At 41.1% G+C, this 25,145-nt stretch overlaps 1 protein-coding gene across 2 annotated transcripts in view; it reads right to left on the reverse strand.

Annotated features, from left to right (window-relative positions):
* ctdp1 (CTD (carboxy-terminal domain, RNA polymerase II, polypeptide A) phosphatase, subunit 1) overlaps positions 1-24,801 on the reverse strand; it is a 324,193-nt gene extending 299,392 nt beyond the window's left edge. Inside the window, exon 1 of one of the 2 annotated variants that reach the window (XM_059972529.1) lies at positions 23,942-24,792. In XM_059972529.1, the coding sequence (XP_059828512.1) occupies positions 23,942-24,261 (320 nt within the window). In that variant the 5' untranslated portion in view covers positions 24,262-24,792. Of the gene's footprint in view, positions 1-23,941 lie in introns of both variants that reach the window. The other variant, XM_059972536.1, reaches the window with a different exon arrangement.
* Positions 24,802-25,145: the final 344 nt, after the last annotated feature.

A 25,145-nucleotide genomic window follows, 5' to 3' on the forward strand; every position in this document is an offset into this window, starting at 1 on the left:
ATGTCATGAGATTTGCTGTTTTGTGCCAGCACTATATTAAAAAATTACTAAGTTACAATAGATCTGGTTGAGTCTACAACTCTCTGATTTGTGCAGAGGAGCCCATGAACAATGAAGACCCCATTCCAGTGCTATACCCTTCTATATAAGCTAAAATGAAATAAAAACATTCTGGAGAGAGGAAAAATCCTTGCAGATCCAAAAGTACAAAGGACGTGAAACCAACTGGATAAGCACCAACTACAATTGCAATCTCATCTTTCTCCAGCATTCAAGTGCTCGAGCAGTTTCCACAGCATTTCAGAAATCTGACTTAAATAAAAATACATCTGGGCAAATTCTCCACCAGCCCCAACTTGGCTTATATTTATAAGTCTTGAAAAGGGATGGAGTCCCATGGAACAGTGGCCACAGATATTCCACCCTCGAACAGAAGCAATTCACTCTTTCCAGCTTGCAAAACAGCAAGTAGTATTTAAAGGAAGGCCTATTGTGTTGGTATCGCACCCAGCGCCCTGTTTTAGTGGGTATCACGGTAGCATAGTGGTTTGTGGAACGCTTTGCAGAGCCAGCGATCACTGATCAGGGATCAATTCCTGCTGTTGTCTGCAAAGACTCTGTACGTACTTCCATGGCTTCCTCCAGGTGTTCTGGTTTCCTACCACAATCCAAAAACGTGCGGTTAGGGTTAGTGAGTTGTGGGCATGTTATGTGGGCACTGGAAACGTGGCAGCACTTGTGGGCAGCCAGCAGCACAATCCTCAGACTGTGTTGGGTGTTGAGGCAAATGACACATTTCACTGTATGCTTCAATGTACATGTGACAGGTAAAGCTAATCTTTAAAATCCTTATCCTGTGTTCACTCAGAACATGAGTATTTGTCATCAACCTGAAATAAACGGCAGGCAAAACACATCCAGTCCAGACTTAATAGTTCCAAACCTACCACTCAATTCATCGGCCAGCATTTTTTTCTGGATTAAAGTATAATTACATTTTAATGCTTTGTGTCATGTACCCACAAGTTACAGCAGGTTGGGTAACAAAAATATCTTCATGCATTCACAAATTATAATCAATAGAAAAAGTTAACAAAGTTACAAATTTTGTCAACAGTTCCACTAGCCCAGGGGTCGGCAACGTTTACCACTGAAAGAGCCAATATGGACCCATTTCCCACAGAAAAAAAAACTCTGGGAGCCACAAAACCCGTTTGACATTTAAAATGAAATAACACTGCATACAACGGTTTTTTTTGCCTTTATGCTATGTATAAACAAACTATAATGTGTTGCATTTATGAAATTGATGAATTCCTGCAGAGAAAACAAAATTACATTTCTGCATGCAACAAAAACATTTTGAACTCCGAAAAAAAGACATTGGGTTGAAGGTTACTCCATAGGTAGCCTACCTTGGATCGAAGAATTAAAAGAAAGCGCGCACTGGCGGGTGTCAGGCATTGGCAGTGGTGATGTATATTAATAGCGATAAAAAACACGTTGTGGCGGTGTGCTACACGCAGCGCTAAAATAAAGACACTGCAGTCAAAGGTAACTTTATTCGAACTAAACAGCCTTGATTTAAAGCCTCCCTCAACCCGTCCCCGTGGGCGCGGATGCTCCAAAAGACACGTACTCACAAACCCCCGTAGGCTATCTCCCTTAGCCAGAACGGTGGCTAATTGTGAGCCGGTTCGGATGTGCCAGGAAATGGGGTCTCCACAACGTTTTTAGATTGTACAAGATCACCATAATCTTCAAATTTCGAATTACATTTCAAAAACTAACAAACTACGGGGAGCCGCAGCACAGAGATTAAAGAGTCGCATGCAGCTCCGGAGCCGCAGGTTGCCGACCCTTGCACTAGCCCCATGTTTACACTACAGAAAAACAAGATAGGTTTAGGAACACAGCCTTCCTATAATTTGGGGTGTGCCATCCTGTGTGTGCTATTAGCCACTGCTCATAACAGGTTATGTGAAAGTCAGTTTGAGATTTGCTACCAAGGGGTTTTGCAATGAGAAGCTACCCTAAAAACTTTCTATGGATACAAGGTGTAGTCATCAGTACGTTACTTTGTTAAAAAAAAGTAACAAGGATGCATCAAGAAATGTGAGGAGACACAATAAACCCAGTGGGCAACAGCTACAAACCAAATATAAATACTTTGTGCAATAAGCAAATTGAAACTGAACACAATCTCAGCTGAGAAAGATCATTCATCACATCCAATGGAATCATCAACATCAAGCTGAGAGGTCAAAGAACACCTCACCTTAACAGCATAAAATAATTACCACCTCTTGCTATATGAGATTGCACTCCCAATCCGCTGGAGAGCATCTTGAACTCAGAGAGCTCCATTTGCAGCTGAGCCGCAGCCAATGCCAATTATAAAGTGTTTAAATTTTTCAATTTTCCTGCCAGGGGTTGTAGAGTAGGCAGATACATGAGGAGCATTTAAGAAACTATTAAATAGGCACATGAATGATAGAAAAATGGACTGTGGGAGGAAACCAGAGCAGCCAGAGGAAACCCACACAGTCACAGGCAGAACGTACAAACTCCTTACAGACAGCAGCAGGCTTGCTGATGCAAGTCATGAAATTTGTGGTGTTACAACAGTACAGTGCAATGCATTGAAATTATAAACTATAATAATGTAAAAAGGGAATAGTACAAAGTAGATTAGAGAGGTAGTATTCATAGGTTCATAGACTGTTCAAAAATCTGATGACAGAGGAAAAGAAGCTGTTCCTAAAATGTTCAGTGTTGTCTTCAAGCTCCTGTACCTCTTTCCCAACGGCAGTAATGAGAAGAGGGCATGTCCCAGATGCCGATTCTTGAGGTACCCCATTTTGAAGATCTTCTTGATGGCGGGGAGGCTTGCTGGAGCTGGCCGAGTTTACAACCCTCTGCAGTATTTTCTGATCTTGTGCAGCGGCACCTCCATACCAGATAGTAATGCAACCAGTCAGAATGCTCTCCACAGTACACTTGGAGAAAAGTTTGTTGGAGTCCTTAGTGACATACCAAATCTCCTCAAACTCCTAATGAAATATAGCTGGTAGCAGCCTTCTTGGTAATTGCATCAATATGTTGGGCCCAGGATACAGCTTCCGACTTGACGACCCAGAAACTTAAGGTTGCTCACCCTTCCCACTGCTGAACCCTTGATGAGGACTGTGTGTGTTCTCCTGATCTCCCCTTCCTGAAGTCTATAATCAATTCCTTGGTCTTATTAAAGTTGAGTGCAAGGTTGTTGTTCAAAGTAAAATTTATCAGGGGTCATACATGTCACTAGATACAACCCTGAGATTCTTTAAATAAAATCTCCCAGACCAACACAAAAAGTCCCAAATATGCTGGATGAACTGAGTTTTACTGTACTAGGTACCATGTTAATAGTGGCCCATTATATTGTGCCAAACTAATTGAATGTTTAACCAAATGAACACCTGCAAGCTACACAATCTCCATAGCTCACTATTCTCTACACATTCATATGTCTATCATACATCTATCATAATTGCCTCCACTACCAACCATAATAGTGCATTCCAGACTCCCTTGAACTCATCCCCTCACCTAAGTGCATACCCTCTAGTATTAGACATTTCTATATTGGGATAAATATAATGTTTGTCTATATATGCCTCTCATCATTTTATAAACCTCTATCAATCTCCTCTCAGTTCCCACCACTTCAGAGAAAACAATCCAAGACTGTCCAACGTCTTGTTATAGCACATGCCCTCTAATCTCGTCAGCATCCTGGTAAATCTTCTGTACCCTCTCCAAAGCCTCCCACATTGAAACAGTAATGGGGTGACCAGTATTAAATGCAATACTCCAAATAGAGCCCAACCAGTTTAATGAAGCTGCAACATAATCTCCTGAACTGAAAGGCAAGCATGTTGTGCACCTTCTTTACCACTCTATCGACTCTAACTGAGGTATGGACATGGACACCACGATCCCGCTATACATCAACACTATTAAATGTCTTGTCATTAAGTGTACTTTCTCTTTACACTGGTTCTCCCAAAGTGCAACACCTCACACTTGGTTGGATTAAACTCCAACTATTAAACAGAGCTCTTCGGAGTAGACATACTTTCAAATAGTAGTTTGGGACATCCCACTGGGATCTCAGCCAGTAATTACCTGTCAATCAATACAGATAATCCGGCAATTAACTAACAGCTGCTTTGTGGGAACTTGCTGTGTATAGATGGCTGCTGCATTTGCTCCCATGACTACACATCAAATTCTCTTCAGTGGCCACAAAGCACTTCGGGCTGTGCTTGAACAAGAGATGAAAAACAAAACATAAAAAGACAAAATCCTCTGAAAATACTCTGCTTCCAAATCCCTGCATGATCTCGCCTTTCCCTCCTTCCATGGGCTAACTCATCAGGAGCCTCATGAGATGTTGAACTCATTCAAACACACCCAAATATATTTGTGCAACTACTGTTCAAATTTCTTAAATGTGAACCATGACCAAGATGTTTTCTGCTTTGCCTCAGCAAGTACTCACCAGTTCCAACATCCCTGATAATCCCATCTAACTAGAAGGTTAAAAAATAGATTGAGAAAAAACACACCAAAATACCTTTATATTGGACTGGACAAAAGTCTTTCAGAAACACCACCCTGCTGTGTAAATATCATTCCAGGATGCACTTGTGCTCCAAAGGTCAGTTGGATGGATCTCAATCACCCATCAATACCATACAGAATTATTTAAAGCAGAAAATGGTGGCTAAACTGAACATAGGTCCCTTGGAGGATGAGAAGAGGGAATTGATATCCAGTAACGAAGAAACGGTCAAGACTTTGAATGACTATTGTGAGTTGATCTTCACAGTGGAGGACATGTCTAACATGCCAAAAAGAGATGTTATGGGTGCAAAGGGAGGCAAGGACCGCGATACAACAGCTAAGAGGATAGTACTGAACAAGCTTGTGAGCTTGAAGATAGTTAAGTTCCTGATTGAATGCATCCCAGGGTACTGAAAGAAATGGCAGAAGTTATAGAAGAGGCTTTGGCAAAATTCTCTGGACTCTGGGCAGGTCCTGGCAGATTGGAAGATGGCAAATGTCTCGCCACTGTTTAAAAAAAGGATGTAGGCAAAAGGAGGTAGGTAACTCTCGTCCAGTTAGTTTAACATCTGTAGTTGGGAAAGTGCTTGAAGCTATCATTAAAGAAGAAATAGTGAGGCATCTGGAAAGAAATGGATCCATCAGGTAAACACAACATGGATTCAGCAACGGCAGGACTTGTTTGATAAACTTACTGGCATTCTCTGCACATATAATGAGCACAGAAGGGAGCAGATGGACGTTATCTACTTGGATTTCCAAGAGGCATTCGATAAGGTGCCACATAGAAGACTTGGAGGTCAATGCTGGGCCCGCAACTGTTCACAATATATATTAAATATTTGGAAGAGGGGATCGAATGTAGCATATCTAAGTTTGCTGATGGTACTAAATGAAGTGGAAAAGCAAATTGTGCAGAAGATATGGAGAGTCTGCAGAGATATAGATAGATTAAGTGAGTGGGCAAGGGTTTGGCAGATGGAGTACAATGTTGGTAAATGCGAAACCATCCACTTTGATAGGAAAATGGAAGATCAGATTATTATTCAAATGGTAATAAAAACTGCAGCATGCTGCTGTGTAGAGGGACTTGGGAGTGCTTGTGCATGAATCACAAAAGGTTGGTTTGCAGGTGTAAAAGGCTATCAAGAAGGCAGATGGAATGTGGCCTTCATTGCTAGAATGATTGAATTTAAGAGCAGGGAGGTTATGCTGTAACTATACAGGGTACTGGTGAAGCCGCACCTGCAGTACTGCTTGCAGTTCTAGTCTCCTTATATGAGGAAGTATATGCTGGCTTTGGAGGCAGCACAAAGGAGGTTCACTAGGTTGATTCTGGAGATGAGGAGGTAACACTATGAGGAAAGATTAAGTCGCCTAGGACTGTACTCACTGGAATTCAGAAGAATGAGGGGAAATCTTATAGAAACGTATAAAATTATTAAAGGGTTAGATAACATAGAGGCAGGAAAGTTGCTTCCACTGGTAGGTGAGAACAGAACTAGGAGGCATAGCCTCAAGATTCGGGGGAGTAGATTTAGGACGAAGATGAGGAGGAGCTGCTTTTCCCAGAGAGTGGTGAATCTGTGGAATTCTCTGACAATGAAGCAGTGGAGGCTGCCTCAGTAAATACATTTAAGATAAAGTTGGATAGATCTTTGCATAGTAGGGGAATTAAGGGTTATCGAGAAAAGGCAGGTAGGTGGAGATGAGTTCATGGCCAGATCAACCATAATCTTGTTGAATGGCGGAGCAGGCTCGATGGACCAGATGGCCTTCTCCTGCTCCTATTTCTTAGGTGCAACAATTTGCAAGCACATTCTGTACAAAGGCCAAACACATACTTTTGCTTGAGTGTTACAAATGCAAGAACGAAACCAGATCCTTGGTAAAGAATGTGGAGTTCTCCTACTCCTGAACTTTTCCCCATCCATTTTTAAAAAAAAGATAAATCACACCCCGGTTTTAAAATTCTACATCCAGGTAATGACCTTCTTTCCTCTCTCCTCATCTGACACAAATGTAGACATATACAAAATGTTGCAAGAGATCCATTATCTTGCAAAGTATGAGGATAAAAGGGAGTAAGAGGCATCACGGGTCCAACATGGAGATGAGAAGGAATTCCTTCACTTGGCAGTGCATCTTTGGAACTCTCCACCCTGGAGAGCTGTGACTGTTCAATAACAAACTATAATCAAAGCCAAGAATTACAGAGTTATCAGGCACTCGGGAAGTAAAGATTAATGAGAATTGTATAATGAAATGGACTTTAAACGCGATTTCAGCCAAGACCACACAGATAACACATAAACTCCTAAATTAAACAGAACAAATAACTTTGCACCTGTAAACACCCGAGCTGTTTCCAGGTATATCTATTTGAAAGACAGTCATTTCATATTGATATCCTCACACATGGAGAGGAACCTAAACCACCATAAATAACCTCAAATGATTTACCACAGCTTCAGTCTACATCCCAACTAAGGGTCAGACCAAGAAGAAAATATAAGTTTAGCCATGACTGATCACTGAGGGATCAGTAGTGGATAGGGCAAGCAGTCTCAAGCTCCTGGGTGTCAACATCTTAGAGAATTTATCTTCGGCCCAACATATTGATGCAACCATGAAGAAATTTTTATATGTGTGCAGTCAAGAGCATTCTGGCTGGTTCATCACCTCCTCATTTGGGTCTCCAGTGCATAGGATTGAAAGAGGCTTCAGAAGGTTGTAAACTCAGCCAGTTCCATCACAGGCATAAGCCTCCCTGCCAATGAGCCCAGCTTCAAGAGATGTACCTCAAGAAGTATGCATCTATTATTGAGAACCCTCACAACCAGGGACATGTCCTCTTCTCATTCCTTTTGTTACAAGGATTTTCCCTCAATAAATGAACAGTTAAGTTCAAAGTACCTTATCAAAATATGCATATGTTATACAATCTTGAGGTTCACCTCCTACCAGGCAGCTGCTAAACAAAGAATCCCAAAAGAACCCATACATTCAAAAAAGACTTTCGAACACCCAATGTGCAAAGAACATATCATGCAAACAATAACCGCAAACAACTAGCATTCCGAACTGAAATCTGTGAAGTGTCCCATGGTTCAGCACAGAGCCGACACACGGAGCAGCAAGCTGAACTGGCTCGGCCCTGACATCCTGACCTGTTGAACCTGGCCCAGCACCTAAATTGACATCCAGTTAAGCAGAGAGCTGTATTTGCTGATAAATACCTTTATTGGCTTAGTTAGCAAACACATGAATTTACAAAACTAACTACCTGTGTGCACACCCTCTAGGGCAGGGGTGGCCAACTTTTTACATTCCATGTGTCAATTTTTTCATGCACAAGTTCAGATGCGCCATACAACTCTTGTACCCCATTCAATTCTAGTAAAAATGTTATAGACATATTTAGCATTTTTACATGATATATGATATAAAAACAAGTTAAACATTACTTACCTTACTGAAACTTAATATATTTTGTCTTATTTTGATTTCTTCCTTTTTCTTAATCACATATTCTCTCCATAACTCAGACCCAAGCACTAACTTCAGTTTTCATTCTATTTCAGTCTGATGTTGTGTTTTATAGTGTCTATTAAGATCATGCCTTCTATTATGTGAGAAAGTGTTTTCACAAACAATGCACAACGGTTTTCCTGACGGACCAGCTATAAATAAGAACTCACTTTCCCACCGTTCATTGAATTCACGCTTACTATCACTTTCTGATTTTCTTTTGCACTGTGATGGGTAACTGAATGTAAAAAGGCTTAATTTTTGAAAAAGTACAAAACTGCAAATGTTCTATAAACCAATGAACACTACCTCTTCTGCCTATTTGTTTATTGTAACTTACAGTATTTTTATGGCCTGCACCATACAACTGCCACAAAATAACAAATTTCACAACATATGTAAGCGGTAATAAACCCAATTCCAATTCTCATCTGGCAGAGTGTTACTCGTGGCAATTTGCCATGCAGAAATTAATTGCTGCCGCAATGCAGAAAATGCAGTGACCACACATCTAAAGTACAGCTTACTGCAGAGCCCTTTGGTACAGTCTCCAAGTACAAAACACACTGAATAAATTTGGAAAATAAAAACAGAGAGCCTGAAATATTGAGTAGGCCAGACAACACAAGAGAAAAATCTGCAGATGCTGGAAATCCAAGCAACACACACACACACACAAAAAAAATGCTGGAGGAACTCAGCAGGGCGGGTAGCATCAATGGAAAAGAGTAGAGTCAACGTTTCAGCAGTGATCATGGTCTGATACGTCAACTGTACTCTTTTCCATAAATGCTGCCTGGCTTGCTGAGTCCCTCCAGCATTTTGTGTGTGTTGCTAGGACAGACAGCATCTGTGAAGGAAGAAACAGTTTTGGGTTAATAACCCTTGATCAAAAATTCATCCAAAGTCAGTTCTGACCCAAAACATAGATAGCCTTGCTCTCTCATCATGTGCCACATCAATTACTACGTACTTTGAGTCTATTCCATTTAACTTCAGGTTTCATGCATCTGCAGGTTTCCACTTGTCAATGAAACAAACACTTTGTTAAAAAAATTATATAGCTATAACAATACATTTCTATTGGAAACAAACATCAACAATTCACAGATCGGTAAACAACTGCAATTAGTTGTACCTGCCTGTTCTTTTACAACCAACACCTACGTCTGTGAAGAGCTGCTGGTGGACAATAAATTTTGCCCCAAAAGTCACGGGCCCTTTGACCATGATAAAATAGGTTGCTGTCTGTGATGGAACGATCCTAAATGGAGGCCAACAACTTTCTCATACATCTCAACAACTTGCAAATAGGGGAAACCATTTTGTATCATCAATTATTGTGCCTCCCAAAGGCACGGTGTTAGAACTGTTTCCTCACAGCTCCAGCATCTTGAATACAGTCCTGATCTTGAAAGCTATCTGTGCAGAGTTTACAACCTCTCATTGTGGCTGCATGGATCTTTCCTGATGCCTCACTCTCCTCCCACACCTCAAACGAGATACAAGTTGGTAGATTACAGTTGGCCCTCCTTATTCACAGGGGATTGGTTCTGGGACCCCTCACGGATACCAAAAAACACAGATGCTGAAGTCCCTTATTTAACCTGTCTTAGTGAGGTGGACTTTAGGACCTGGCGGCGGAGCTCTGAATCCGCAGTGTTTCTGTTTAAGAAAATAATCATTATCATGATTGAAAATAAAGCAGAAATAATAAAGCAATTGGAATGAGGTGAAACGCCATCGGTCATTGGAAAAGTGTTGGGCTACAGTCGGTCAACAATCAGAACAATTTTAAAGGATAAAGTGAGAAAGGCCCTGCCTTGATGAAAGCTACAATTATTACTAAGCAATGCAGTGGTTTAATTATAGAAATCATACGATTTCTTAAGTGTTTTATAGGCATAGAAAGGTAAAATATATACTATATACTAAAACAAACTTTTGACTAACTGACACTAATTAATACCAGATGTACCTGTCTGACTTACTTAGTAAGAGAACTTTGGTTGTTTTCAATCCCGATCCACGATAACCTACGCAATCCTCCCGTATACTTTAAATCATCTCTAGATTACTTATAATATCTAACGCAATGTAAATGCTATGTAAATAGTTGTTATACTGCATTGGTTAGGGAATGATGACAAGAAAGTCTATACATGCTCGAACAACAAGTGCTGGAAGAGCACTTGTGGGTTTTCTCGATTTGCGGTTGGTTGAATTCACCCATGCAGAACTCCTGGATAAGGAGGGCTGACTAATTGGTCCCTATAAACTGCCCTGAATGTGAAAGAACGTAGGGAAAAATAAAACTATATTAATACAGATGAGTGTGCAATGCAGACTTGATGGGTCAAAGGTGCAGCCTTGATGAACAGAAGGGCACATGTCCTTGCTGCATGCCTCTAAGAACTACAATGGAGAAAATTGCTCACTGTATGTAATTGCAGAACAGAGAGAAACTGAAGGGGCAGAAGAATCAAAGAAAGAGAAAGTAGAGAGTGGTGGGAGGAAAGACATTGCATCAAGAGGCACTGAGTTCATGAGTCAGGAAGTTCTCCCTTCGTCAAGCCATTGTCCCGACATGCTTCAAAACCTCCACAATCATCCCTGTAGCAAAGAAATCAGTTGGAGCCTGTCGGAATGATTACCATCTCGTTGCCCTGACCCCCATCGTGATGAAGTGTTTTGAACGGCTTGTCAAGCCTCATATCACAGCCGGCCTCCCCCATCGCTGGATCCTCTACAGTTTGCTTATCGTCCAAATTGCTCTACGGAGGACGCAATATCCACCACACTGCACACAGTTCTCTCTCACTTGGACAACAAAGACACTTATGCCAGAGTCCTGTACATTGATTTCAGTTCAGTGTTCAATACCATCATCCCGCAGAGACTAGTGGAGAAACTGTCGCTGCTTGGCCTTAACACTGCCATGTGTCGCTGGATTTCTTGACAGAGACCAGTCAGTCAGTCCATGTTGGCAGGAACTTCTCTGACTCCATCACACTGAGCACTGGATCCCCACAAGGCTGTGTGCTTAGCCCATTGCTGTTTACACTGCTAACACATGACTGTGCAGCCAGATTCAAGGAGAACCTGATCATTAAATTTGCTGAAGATACCACAGTGGTGGGGCTCATCAGCAAAAATGATGAAACAATGTACAGGGAGGAGGTCAAACACCTAGAGAGCTGGTGCAGAGACAACAACATGATGCTTAATGTCACCAAAACCAAGCAGATGATCATCAATTTCAGATGGTCTCAGCCTGAGCACACACCCCTCAGCATCAGCAGCTCCACAATGGAGAGAGTGGAAAACATCAAGTTCCTTAAGGTGCAGATCTCGGACAATCTCACCTGGTCCAGGAACACCACTGGGATTGTGAAATGAGCCCAGCAGAGATTGCACTTTTTGAGGAAGCTTAAACAAGCATCACTCCCCACTAACATCTTAACTACATTCTACAGAGGAGTGGTTGAGAGTGTGCTGACCTTTTGCATCACAACCTGGTACTCCAGCTGCAGTGCTGCTGACAAAAAAGCCTTGCAGAGGGTGGTTAGGGGTCCCCCTACCTTCTGTCCAAGACCTCTTTCAGAGTCAATGCCTCCAGAGGACACAGTACATCATTAAAGACCCCTCACACCCTCTCCATGAACTGTTTGTTCTTCTGCTATCAGGCAAACGTTACAGGAGTGTCAAAACTAAAACCACAAGGCTACTAAACAGCTTCCTCCCACAGGCAGTCAGACTGCTAAATAGCTGCTCTACCTGACTCTGCTTTGGACACTTTTAATTTGCACTGGACACTTATAACTTGTTTTTAACTGACATGTGGTTGTTGTGTTTAACTATTTATTGTTATGTTTATTATTTAGTGTTGCATTTGTTACGTTATGATTGCACTGCTCCTGGAAAACGCTGTCTCATTCTGCCCTGCAGAGCTGATGTATGGTTAGAATGACAATAAAGTTTTTGAATCTTGAAAGTTAAATGTGCCACATACATAATCTGGTTGCCGCATTATTGGATGGATGTGGAGGCCATAAGACGTAGAGGCAAAATTCAGCCCATTGAAGCTGATCCACCATTCCATCTTGGCTGATTTATTATCCCTCTCAACCTTATTGTCTGGCCTGCTCCCCATAACCTTTGATGCCTTGGTTGATCAAGAACCTACCCACCTCTGCTTTAAGTATACCTAATGACTTGATTTGCATTGCCATCTGTGGTAATAAGTTCCATAAATTTACCATCCCCTTGCAAAAGAAATTTTCCTCATCCCTGTTTCCCTGTTCTAAATGGATGGACCTCTATTCTGAGACTGTACCCTCCGGTCATAGAATCCCCCACTATAGAAAACACCCTCTCCACATCCACTCTATCTAAGCCTTTCAACGTTCAATATTTTCTAAACTCGTGTGAGTAGTCACAGAGCCATTAAGTAGTCCCCGTACATTAACCCTTTCATTCCTGGGATCATCCTCGTGAACATCCTCTGAACCTTCTCCAATGCCAGCATATCTTTTCTTAGATATGGGCCCAAAACTGCTCATAATACTCCAAGAGCGATCTGATTACTGCAAAATAAAACCTCATCATTACATCCTTGCTTTCGTATTCTACTTCTCTCGAAATGAATGCTCAAATTGCATTTGCCTTCCTTACCACCGACTCAACTGGCAACTGAACCTTCAGGGAATCCTGCACGTGGACTACCAAATCCCTTTGCGCCTCAGACTTTTGAAGTTTTTACTCCATTTAGAAAATAGTCTACACCTCTATTCCTTCTACCATGACCATACACTCCCCTACACTATATTCCATTTGCCATTTCCTTGCCCATTCTCCCAATCTATCCAAGTCCTTGTGCAGGCACCCTGCTTCCTCAATACTACTTGCCCCTCCATCCATCTTCATATTATCACAAAACCATCAATCGCTTCATCCAAATCACAGATATATAATGTGAAAAGAAGTGATCCCAACACAGGCCCCTGCCGAACACCACTGGTCACCAACAACAAAAAAAGGCCCCCTTTATTCCCGCTCTTTGCCTCCTGCCAGTCAACCAATCTTCTATCCATGCTAGTATCTTTCCTGTAATACCATGGGACTCTTATCTTGCTAAGCAGCCTCATGTGCGGCACCTTGTCAAAGGCCTTCTGAAAATCCAAGTAAACATCCACTGACTCTCCTTTGCCTATCCTACCTGTTATTTCCTCAGAATTCCAACAGATTTGTCAGGCAAGCTTTTCCCTAAAGGAAGCCATACTGACTTTGGCCTACCTTGTTATGTGCCTCCAACTACCCCAAAACCTCATCCTTAATAATAGCTTCCCAACCACTGAAGTCAGGCTAAATAGCCTATAATTTCCTTTTTTCTGCCTCCCTCTCTTCTTAAATAGTGGGGCGACATTTGCAATTTTCTAGCCCACCGGTACCATTCCAGATTCTAAGGATTCTTGAAAGATCATTACTAATGCCTCCACAATCTCTTCAGCTACCTCTTTCAGAACCCTAGTAGTGCATCTGGTTCAGGGGACCTATCTACCTTCAGACTTTTCAGTTTCCCAAGCACCTTCGCCTTAGTAATAGCAACAACATCCACTTCTGCCCCTTAATATTCTCGATTTTCTGGCATACTACTTAGGTCGTCAATAGTAAATTCTGGCAGAAAATACTTAAAGTTCATTCACCATTTCTTTGTCTCCCAATACCACCTCTCCGGCATCATTTTCCAGCAGTCAGATACCCACTCTTGGCTCTCTTCTATTTATACCCGAAAAGAAAATCCTTGGTGTCCTCTTTTATACTGCTAGTTAGCTTACATTCATATTTTAACTTTTCTCTCTTTCTGTTACTTTGGTTGTTTTTTTTTAAAAAACGCTTCTCGATTCTTTACCCCATTTATTTTTACTATGTTATATGCCCGCTCTTTTGCCTTAACGCTTTCTTTTACTTCCCTTGTCAACCACAGTTGCCTCATCCTCTCTTTTTCATCTTCGGGATTTTTTCTTTCCATTGCCTTCTGAATTGCTCCCAGAAGCTCCAACCATTACTGTTCTACCTTCATGCCCACTAGTGTGCACTTCCAATCAACTCTGGCCAGCTCCTCTCACATACCTCTGTAATTCTACTATAATACTGATACATCTAATTTTAACTTCTCTTTCTCAAACTGCAGGGTGAATACTATCATTTTATGATCACTGCCTCTCAAGGGTTCCTTTACCTTAAGTTCCTACCAAATCTGGATCATTACATAATACCCAATTAAGAATTGCCATTCCTCTAGTGGCCTCAAGCACAAGCTGCTCTTAAAAAGCTATCTCGTAGGCATTCTACAAGTCCCATCTCTTGGGATTCAGCAAATATTTGGCTATGGAGAGGGTGCAGAGGAAGTCTACCAGGATGCTGCCTGGAGTAGAGGATGTGCACTTTTAGGAGAGGTTGGACAAACCAGGCTAAGGGGAGACCTGATAAAAGTTTAGAGAATTATTAAAGCCATAGATCAGATAACTAGTATCTTTCTTTTCCCCCACCCCACCTCCCATCATTACATATAGGCACATATTTGAGGCGGGGGGGGGGGGGGGGAGTTCACAGGACAGGTGCTTGGATGTCTTAGTGTGTGGTAGGTGTCTGCAGTGCCATGCCAGGGATGGCTGTGGAGGAACACATGATAGAGGAAATTAAGAAGCTCTTACCTAAGTACATGAACATGTAAACAAAAGAGGACCACGTGCTGACAGAAAGGATTAGGTATCATTAGCTTAACTCCCTTGGCACAACACTGTGGACTATTCCTGTGCAGTACAGCTCCGTGTTCTACGTTTTATGGTTGTTTCATTTGGATACATCTCCCAAGAGAATACATTCACTCAGAACTTCAACAGAAAAGTTAGAACAGAAACATATTGAAGGCTGTGGGGGGAAAAATAAGTGGAGCGGGACAAATTGGAGAACTCTTCCAACAACTTTTAATTACATAGCAGCTTTAGTACAGCAAAAATATTCCAGGGTGTTTCCCAACAGCATTATCAAATTAAAAATGTCAACAAAACGAGTATTAGGACGTGACCAGAGGTTTGGTGGCACAATTAAAGGACGACAGAGACTTAGGGCAGGAATTCCAGAGCTTATGGCCCGCAGAGGTAGAGCAAGGATGATCAAGAGGCCAAAACTGGAAAATCACAGAGTTGTAGGGCTGGAAGAGGTTACAGAAACAGGGAGGGGTAAAACATTGAAGGATTTTAAAACACCACGGAGAATTTTCTTATCAAATTATTCAGAAAGGTATAAAAAATTGAGAAGTCTCCAGTGCAGTATCAGTTACAATTCCCTACCAGAGAGTACTTTTTGTTTAGGTTATATATTTGGCAGCATGCAGAAGGGCAAATTGGCCAATGCAGCTTGCATGATGGATCACAACATAATCAAGTTTCATAGGCAACTCTGGCTAAACTTACTTCATGCCTATACATTCATATATACAGTAACATCCATAAGTATTAGGCACCCTAGATTTTTAATATGGATTCAAATGGTGTGGTCTCCACAGAGCCCCAACCCCAACATCATCGCGCCTGTCTGGGATTACCTGGAAAGACAGAAGCAAGTGGGGCAGCTGAAGTCTGCAGAGCTGTGGCAAGTTCCCCAAAATGCTTGGAACAAACTACCATCCAAGTTTAAAAAAAGCTGCACAACAGTGGACCAAAGAGAATTGATGCAGTTTTAAAAGCAAAGGATGGTCACACTAAATATTGATTTCATTTTGTGTTGTTTATTTTCTTTTTACTGCTTTTACAGTATTTTTAAAATTATAAATTTTTCATCTTTGCTTTAGAGATTTTTTTAAACATGTGCCTAAGACTTCTGCACAGTACAGTGCAAAAGAATATAAATAAAAATGACTCAATGGATTACAAAATAAAGGGCTTGCAGTTGAGTAGAATAAAAAGGTTGAAATTAAATATTGAGCCAAACAATGGTTCTGTTTCAAAATACTATGCAGTTATCAATTAATACCCCATCTCCCAACCCACAAATGCATATTTTTCTGCATTAGTTAATATCTGGGAACAACAATACTATCCCCCATTATAAATAAAGGAAAGTAAATTATGAGCTACACACAGATGGCTTCCAAATGGTGTAAGCCTTACATATCAAAAGAACATGAAAACATCACCATCTTTATACAAGAAAGTTACAATATACACATTGTCACTTCCACTAAATCACAAGATCCAAAACCTATCTGAGGAAAATAATGGCACGATGGGACACTTATGGCTTTAATGAATTCTCAACCAGTGAGATTCACAGCAATGCCACTGTTAATTGCCTGTCTCGAACAACCCTTGACCTGAATGGCTAGCTATTCATAGGGTAGTTAAGATCACCAGGCTGCTGTAAGAGATCCGGTAAGAGATCTTGCCCAAGGACATCAGTGAACTGAAAGCAGCACAGCGTACAGCACTTCTACCTCAGGGTTAGAGCAACCCAGATTCAATCCTGACCTCGGGTGTTCACTGAGAAGATTCTGCATGTCCTCTGTGACCACATGCACTTGAGCCAGGTCCTCTGGTATGCTCCCACAACCTAAAAGAAGTGCTAACAGCTAACTGCAAATTACCCCAGTGTAGGAGGCTGTCAAGAGAATGGAGAGGGATATTCAGTAGGGAAGTTGGACTGATAAGAACTTGATGACAGCCAGTAGGTTTGATAGACCAATTTGTTTCCTTTCTATCATAAAGAAAGAAAAAATAATTGGAGATATTAGAGAACACTTCAGCAACAAGCCCTTAGGCCCATCTAGTCTATGTCCTATAGTTTTATAACAATTTGATAGCCTCATGATTATTATAACCATAGATTCATACAACAAAGCTACACTAAACTGTGGTTTGGCCACATTTGGGAGTTATGTGTGCAACTGTGGTAACCCTCATGACAGGAACAGCTTTGGAAGTGGTGCAGAGGTGGTTTTCTAGGATGCTGTCTGGATTAGACTACATATGCTATTGGGTTAGACAACATTGGGCTGCTTTCTCTGGAGAACCAAAAGCCGAGGGGCGACCTCGTAGGAGGCGCATAGTGTAAACAGCCAATATTTCTCACAGGGTAGAAAGGTCAAAGAACAGAAGACATGGCTTTAAGGTGATAAGGGACAAGTTTAAAGAAGGAATGCAAGGCAAGTTTCTTTTTTCTAAAAAAATTGGTATGCACCTGGAACAGGCTACCAGGGACAGTGGTAAGAATAGATAAACTTTTAGAAAAGATACTCCTAATCCATATTTTTCCAATACCTTAAATAAAAAATCCCATTCCAATCTATCAAATACTTTTTCTGCATCTAAAGCAACTGCCACATTTATTTCCTCCCTCTTTTGTGCCAAATGAATTATGCTAAGTAACCGAGTTACATTATCTGCCGATTGTCTGTTTTTGATAAATCCTGTTTGATCCATATGTATTAATTTTGGTAAGTGTACAATGTACTGTGTATGTAATCAAAATGGCTTCTTTGGTTTGCTAGAGTAGGAATGCTTTTATGTCTGATAAGTGTTTTTTTCTCGCAGTTGTTTAGCTTTGGACCTGCTGATATGGGGATTGTATTCATTTGTAAACCAATGGGGAGCTTGGGGGGTTTCGCGGTCTTTAGAGGAGAGGCGGGAAGGAGACGCTGAGGAAGGTGGACGTGCGCTGCACTGCTCGGTCGACCACCGGGGGTGGTCCCAGGTGCAAAGACATGGAGGTCGGAGGAAAGTGACGAGGGGTCGAATGGTTCGATGGTTGAGCTCCAACAATGTGCACTAAACTGACTGAACTTTGATAAGTTGGCGCCTTTTGCTTTTTCTTTTATATATATTGTATTGCCTAGTACTCTTTTAGTTTTAGTAAAATCTTTAAAGTGTATTTCATAACAGTATCTGGTGTGAATTTGATACTGTGTGCGTGCGTGAGGCATAAACTTGATTCCCACAGCACCTGCATGTACTGGAGGTGGGGGTGGTGTGTGGCTGGATCTCATTTTTCCCTAGACATATACCAGCCTGTTGGGTGAGTGTTACATAAGTATTTAGATAATCTATTAGATAAAATTTTTGCTATTATTTTATAGTCGGTATTCAACAAAGAAATAGGTCTATATGATCTTGGCTTTAAAAGATCTTTATCTTTTTTTGGCAATACTATTAAAATAGCTGTCGAAAAAGATTCTGGAAGTTAATGCGTTCTTTCTACTTGGTATATTAATTCCATAAAAGGAGGAATTAGTAAATCTTTAAACTTTTTATAAAATTCAGGCGGAAAACCATCCCCTCCTGGGGATTTATTACTCTGAAGTGATTTTAAAGTTTCTTCGACCTCTTTTAATGTAAAAGGCATATCTAATCCCTTCTGTTCTTCCGAATTCAATTTTGGAAGAGTTATTTGTGATAAAAACGTTTCTATCTTGACATTATCATTTTGTGATTCTGATTGATACAATTCAGAATAAAAATTCTTAAAAGTTTCATTAATTTCTAAAGGTTTATAAGTAATTTTATTTACACTTGTTCTAATTGCATTTATTGTTTTGGAAATCTGGTCTGTTTTTAACTGCCAAGCAAGAATCTTGTGTGATCTTTCACCTAGTTCGTAATATCTCTGTTTAGTTCTCATAATTGCTTTTTCTGTTCGGTATGTCTGAAGTGTATTATATTGTAACTTCTTGTTAACAAGTTGTCTTCGTTTTTCTTCTGTCATATATCTTTGAGATTCTTTTTCTAATTTTGTAATCTCTTTTTCCAATTGATCTATTTCGACCATATATTCCTTCTTAATTTTAGAAGTATAACTTATTATCTGGCCTCTCAAATATGCCTTCATTGCTCCCATATTATAAATTTATCATCAACTGAATGTAAATTTGTATCTAAAAAACTGAATCTGCTTTTTCATGAAATCACAAAAATCTTGATCTTTTAATAATATTGAATTAAATCTCCATCTGTAAATTGATTCCTCTTTATCCATCATTGTCATTGTCAAGGGGGAATGATCTGACAATATTCTTGCTTTATATTCCATATTTTTCACTCTGTCTTGAATATTCATTGATAATAGGAAAAAATCTATCCTTGAATAAGTTTTATGTCTATTTGAATAAAATGAATAATCTCTTTCTTTTGGATTAATTCTTCTCCATATATCAATCAAATTTAAATCTTTCATCAATGATAAACTTAATTTTCCTACTTTTGATTTTGTAACAACCTTTGTTGATCTATCTAAAACTGGGTCTAGACAAAAATTAAAATCTCCACCTATTAATATTTTGTCATGTGCATCAGCCAAATTCAAAAAGGCCTCTTGTATAAATTTTACATCATTTTCATTTGGTGCATAGTCCATAGTTCTGAAAAAAATTGACAATGTATAATTACATATCTCCCCACAGAATCAATTAATACATTTTGTATTTTAATTGGTAAAGTTTTACTAACCAAAATTGCAACTCCTCTCGCCTTTGAACTAAATGAAGCTGCAATAACATTTCCTCTTTAATTTCTGATGTTCTATCTCTGTTAAGTGTGTTTCTTGTAAAAAAAAAGCTATATCTATTTTCATTTTCTTAATGTATGTTGAAGTTCTTTTTCTTTTCACCGGTCCATTAAGCCCATTAACATTAAAACTTAAAAAATTCAGTAAATTAGTCATTATTTTTAACAGGGTTACTCCAGTCTATAATAATACCCAACTTTTCAACTTTCGTAGTACCTTGGGGAATCTTTTTAAAATTCTCCGTGTTGCTATGTGTCTCTCCACCCCCCCCCCCCCCCCCCCCGATTGTCCAGGCAAAGAAAGATAAAAGAAAAATAGATTATAAAGGAAAAAATAACAAAATACCCCCCTACTAATGTTGCGAATTTAAAAAAAAAACACATTACCCCCCTCCGTTGTACAGGTCATGGCAATCGCCATGATTATACACGTGAATCCCGCAGCAATTGATCCAAAGTTCCCCCAACTCCCCCGTAACATAAAAAAGTATATATAAGAGAAGAAAAAAATAATATCACTACTCTCAATTAATATTTCTCAAATTTTTACCTTTCTCCTCCTGTATCATATAATTAAGAATATATTTAAATATTCTTCTGTCCTTAAACATCCATCAACTCCATTCACTGTCCCTGTCTTCATCTTTAATCTGTTTTACTTTTAAATCTTTGGCTGTGATTAGCAAATATTTGGGAGTTCTTGTGCAAATTCTTCCGCATCCCGATTATCAGTAAAAATTCTTCTTTTTCTGCCATTTGGCCCATTAAGGATGTTCTGCCATTCACTCATGGCTGATTTATTTCCTGTCAACCCCATTCTCCTACCTTGTCCTCAAATTTTTGACACTCTTACTTACCAAGAAATTATCAGGCTCTACTTTAAATGTGATATGCAGGGAATGGAGAAATATGGAGGCAAAAGAGATATAGTGCAGTTTGGCACTGTGTTTAGCACCTATCATGGGTCAAAATGACTATTCCTGTGCTATACTGTTCTATTGAACTTAAGATCTCCCATATTAAGAATTTTAATATTTAACATGGATCACTGTCATCATCATTATGTGCTGTGTCGTATGGCCTATGACCATTATTATTGGCATTATTTTCATTGCCTTCTTCTGGGCAGCATCTTTACAAGATGAGTGACCCCAGCCATTATCAATACTCTTCAGAGATTGTCTGTCTGGCGTCAGTGGTCACGTAAACATGATCTGTGATATGCACCAGCTGCTCATACGATCATTGTCACCTGCTCCCATGGCTTCACGTGACCCTGATCGAGGGTGGGGGTGGGGCTAAGCAGGTGTCACACCTTGCCCAAGGGTGACCTGCAGACTAGCAGAGGGAAGAAGTGTCTTACACCTCCTTTGGTAGAGAGGCACCTCCACACCTGCCAGCCAAATTTAAAATGAAACCTGCTCAAATACACTTTTCAGGCGACAGAGAAAGATGAAGCACATTGGGATGAAGTCTAGCTTGTTAAGAATGTCACCAACATGTCTGGTTTGTTAAGAATCAGAAGACTTTAAAGGGCTATGTAACAGAAGCGGGTAACTGCAAGCTCAGTATGGAACTCCATAGAGCTTCACAGCAATATACAGTTCTCAGAATTAAAGGAAAGCAACAAGACAGAGAAGAAAAAAAAATTGGCCAGATGAAAGCAGAGGACTAAGACAACAGGCTTGAACTACTAAGTGCTGCAGCTACCATTTTCCAGAACAGACGTCATGCGAGTGGAACTGAAAGATCTTCATTCTCTTCACAGCACTGGGTGCATTTCCCAGTATCTTTCATCCTGCACAACATCACTGGAACAAGAACTCTGGTCATCATCGCCCCAGGATACAGGAGTCCAAGAGTAGGAGGACAAAGTTTTAAAGTGAGAGGGGAAACATTTAAGAGGGACCTAACAAGCAATCTTTTCCTCACATATGGTGGTGCGAAAATGGTTGAGGCAGGCAGAATTGTGATACATAAAATACCCTTGGACAGGTATACGGATACAAAACTTCGGAGGGATAAGGGCATAACACAGGCAAGCGAGTCTAGTTTAATTGGGCAACTTTTGTCAGCTTAGATAAGTTGGGCCAATGGGCCTACCTCCTTGCTGTAAAACTCCATAGCTCCATGTCATTGTGAGACCTCACTGCATGAACAACAATTCCCATTTCCTCAGCTATTATAGTACCCATGTCTTTCTTACTTCAAGATATATCAGGTTGTGAAAAATTCTACACAAACTTGCATGTCTCTTCTTTCCTGAAAAGAGACATCAGGAGAAAGTGACCTGACATTGAAAAAATGCTAGGAGATTTAAAAAAAATGAGATTGACCAGCAGTCTGGATAAACTTTGTGTAATACAGGTTGTCCAGTAAAAGAATGGGGTAAAGAGAGGAAATGGCAACGGATACTACTGGATTGTGGCGACCTGCGTGTAGCACACCGCTACAGGATGTTGTATGCACTATATGGGCCAGTGTTTACAAAACAGATCATCCAATTTGCAAGTCCACAGATAATCAGCTAGCTTTGATTTAGAGATCTGAACAATAAACCATATGATTTACAAATCCAATTAGGAATTTTAAAAACATTTGGTACATCCTTTAGCACTGTCTGCTCAATGTGGAGATTCTTTTATTTATAGCAGCAAATACAGCTTTCAACTTTACAGTGAGAGAAAGACTCGTGTTGCATTTCTTCACATCCCTTTCAGAAAACCCCAAAGCACTTTGCTGCAGGCAAGTGACTCACAGCTTACTTCAATGAACAGCAACGCTCAGGTAATGTTTTCTACTAAACCCGATACAGGGTTAAATGCAGGCTAGTAGCCCCTGCCATTCTTCAAAGCCATGGGACCATGTTACATTTATCCAACGGAGCCTTGGGTTAACAGCTCAGTTAAAAAAACAGAAACAGGCAGATAGCAACACTCATCATTTTAGCATCATGTGTCAACCGCGGTCTCAGTGCCAAGCCTCAATAGCAGAATTGAAAACTCAACCCTCAAATAACACTCCTGCAAAGTGTGCCCTATCACTAAGCCATGCAACTTCCTACAATCAATGAATACACCTTCAAAGAAAGTAATTTTACGCCATATTAATCATGTACCAGCTACAATGTAACACTAATCAATGCAACACTTTTAAATGTTCCCGAGCAGCGGAAGTCTGGTAAACAATTGCTCAAAATTTAACAGAGTGTAATCCAGAGGGTTTTTATGAACACTTGGCTGGAGAAACCACATTTTTGCAGAACTCAATTCCCTGAAGAGAGTGACAATCAAGTTTAGATCAACTCTGCTAACCCTATCCATAATGGTCTAGGCATAACAGCTAAAATTGGAGGGGCAAGTTTTGCTTTCAGAGAAACCACGACGTCAGCTTAAATCAAATACGCGGGGGTGGCAGAAAGGATAGACATCCCAGTCTCTAGTCACTTATTTATCAGACAATTGCTAAGAAACTTTTATTTCTGTTATCACAACGGGAGCGTGCAGAGTTCAAACGACAGCAAACGGAAGGCCGTCTGTTGACGTTTCCCGGACCTGAAACGACAACTGTTTCTCGGTCCGCAAATGCTGCTCGACTTAAAAACAAACAATTCCATTCCCAAGCTTCAACTATCCACGTTTGCACAACACTTCGCTAATACCGTCCATAAGAAAGTCAACGTCGCTGAAACGCTAGGATGAAGACCTCCAAGATGGATGGGACAAAAATGGCAAACACGATAACCTTGGGTGCCAACTACAAATGTAAAATAATTTAAAGCGGCTTTATCTTGGCTAAAGCAAATTTGAAATTACGGGGGGAAACGGAGACACTGATCCACTCTCCAGTAATCACCTGTGTTAAATTTCACCTCGTATTCACCTGAGGCATCTCAAAGAAATGCATAATTACTGTACGCACCCTTTAAACCCAAAATTTACACACGTTTACAACTGCATACTCAACGTAAAAATTCATGTTGCTTAAGCCCTCCCACAAAAGAAACACACCCCCTTCTCCAAGCAATCGACGTGCGTTTTGGGCAAAACATTTTGCTTCTTGTAAGTGGCCCGTGAATGGGTCTCTGCTTCTCTCTCATAACGCACACTCCCGCACTCCATACCCACTTGTAGACAGTTGAGCTGTTTCACCCCTTACACGGACGTTTCATCCCAGGGACAGATCCCACTGCCACAGTAAAGCGTTCAGTCATGCGTTGTAATCCCCAGCCTGCTTCTTACCCGCTGGGCACCACTTGGCCCGGCTGCCAGCACAGTTCCTTCACCACCCCTGCATGGTCCGACTTCACCCGCTTCTCCTGCGGCCGGGACCGGGGCCTTTCGCGCTCGGCGCCGCCGTCCGGCTCCACCGGGAGGCAGTGGGCCAGCACCGAGCCGATCTGCACCAGACAGCCCACTTTCACGCTCCATTCCAGGAGCCGTAGCGGCACAGAGCCCGGGGCCGACACCTCCAGCACGGCCCCGGCTGCGGGCGTCTGGACCTGGTCCTGATCTCCTCCTCGGTCCCGGTCCGACTCCCCCGCCTCCGCTAAAGTCGCCATCTTCTCGCCGCTAAGGGAAAGGGCGATGAGTCGATTTCTCCGCGCCCTGTGTTTTGTAAATCCTCAGGCTCCGAGCCAGGAATATTCAGAGGCAAAAGTGTAAGAAAAGGTTCACTCTTCCCGCCTGTAAACAGGAAATAATACACCCGGAGCCTGCACAGGGAACTTCCGGTACACAAGCAGGGATCTTACAGTACGTCTTCCGACCGCATTGCCCCGGCGCTTCAACACTCGCCGAGTTCTTACTTCGCAGCCTGACCTTGCAATCGGACAGGAGATTTTCACGCGCGCACATTTGACCACCACGCTGCATAATGACACCAGCTTTCATATTGCCTTCAGGGAGAGCTAGCCCAATAATTTAAAACCTCGCCACAGGTTTTTTAAAAATTAAACAATGATGATTATCGGGCCCCGGATCATTTTTAAAGGTCAAAACGAGGAGGTGATCTAAATGCGGCTGATCAAGGGCTTGCCATGAGTTCGTTTATTCGGCGTCTGCTGTAGGCTTGGTAATTCAGCAAGTTTTTAAGACTCCAACCTACCCCAAAAACTAAAATACACACATGCAGGCTGTTGCACTCGCTAAGTATCGAGGGAGTGCAGTGCTGTCAGGCGTGCTCTGTTAGAGCGACCTTAACATGAAACCATATCAGCTTTTCAGCAGACATAAGTGACCCTCAAAACTGATGAAACTCCATTTGAAAGTAGCTCTCTCAACAAAGCAGGACAGTTATTTCTACTAGACCAACAGTGTAGGAAGAAATGAGAAATAAACACCAAACGAGTCTCAAAATTGTGATTCTTTGATCTGGGGTAGGACGGCAAGACGTGAGAAGTCGACCGACGAAAGCGTTAAGAATCATTAACTGCAGCTGACAAGC

The sequence above is a fragment of the Hypanus sabinus genome, chromosome 1 (genome assembly GCF_030144855.1).
Source record: "Hypanus sabinus isolate sHypSab1 chromosome 1, sHypSab1.hap1, whole genome shotgun sequence".
Taxonomy (NCBI): Eukaryota; Metazoa; Chordata; class Chondrichthyes; order Myliobatiformes; family Dasyatidae; genus Hypanus; species Hypanus sabinus.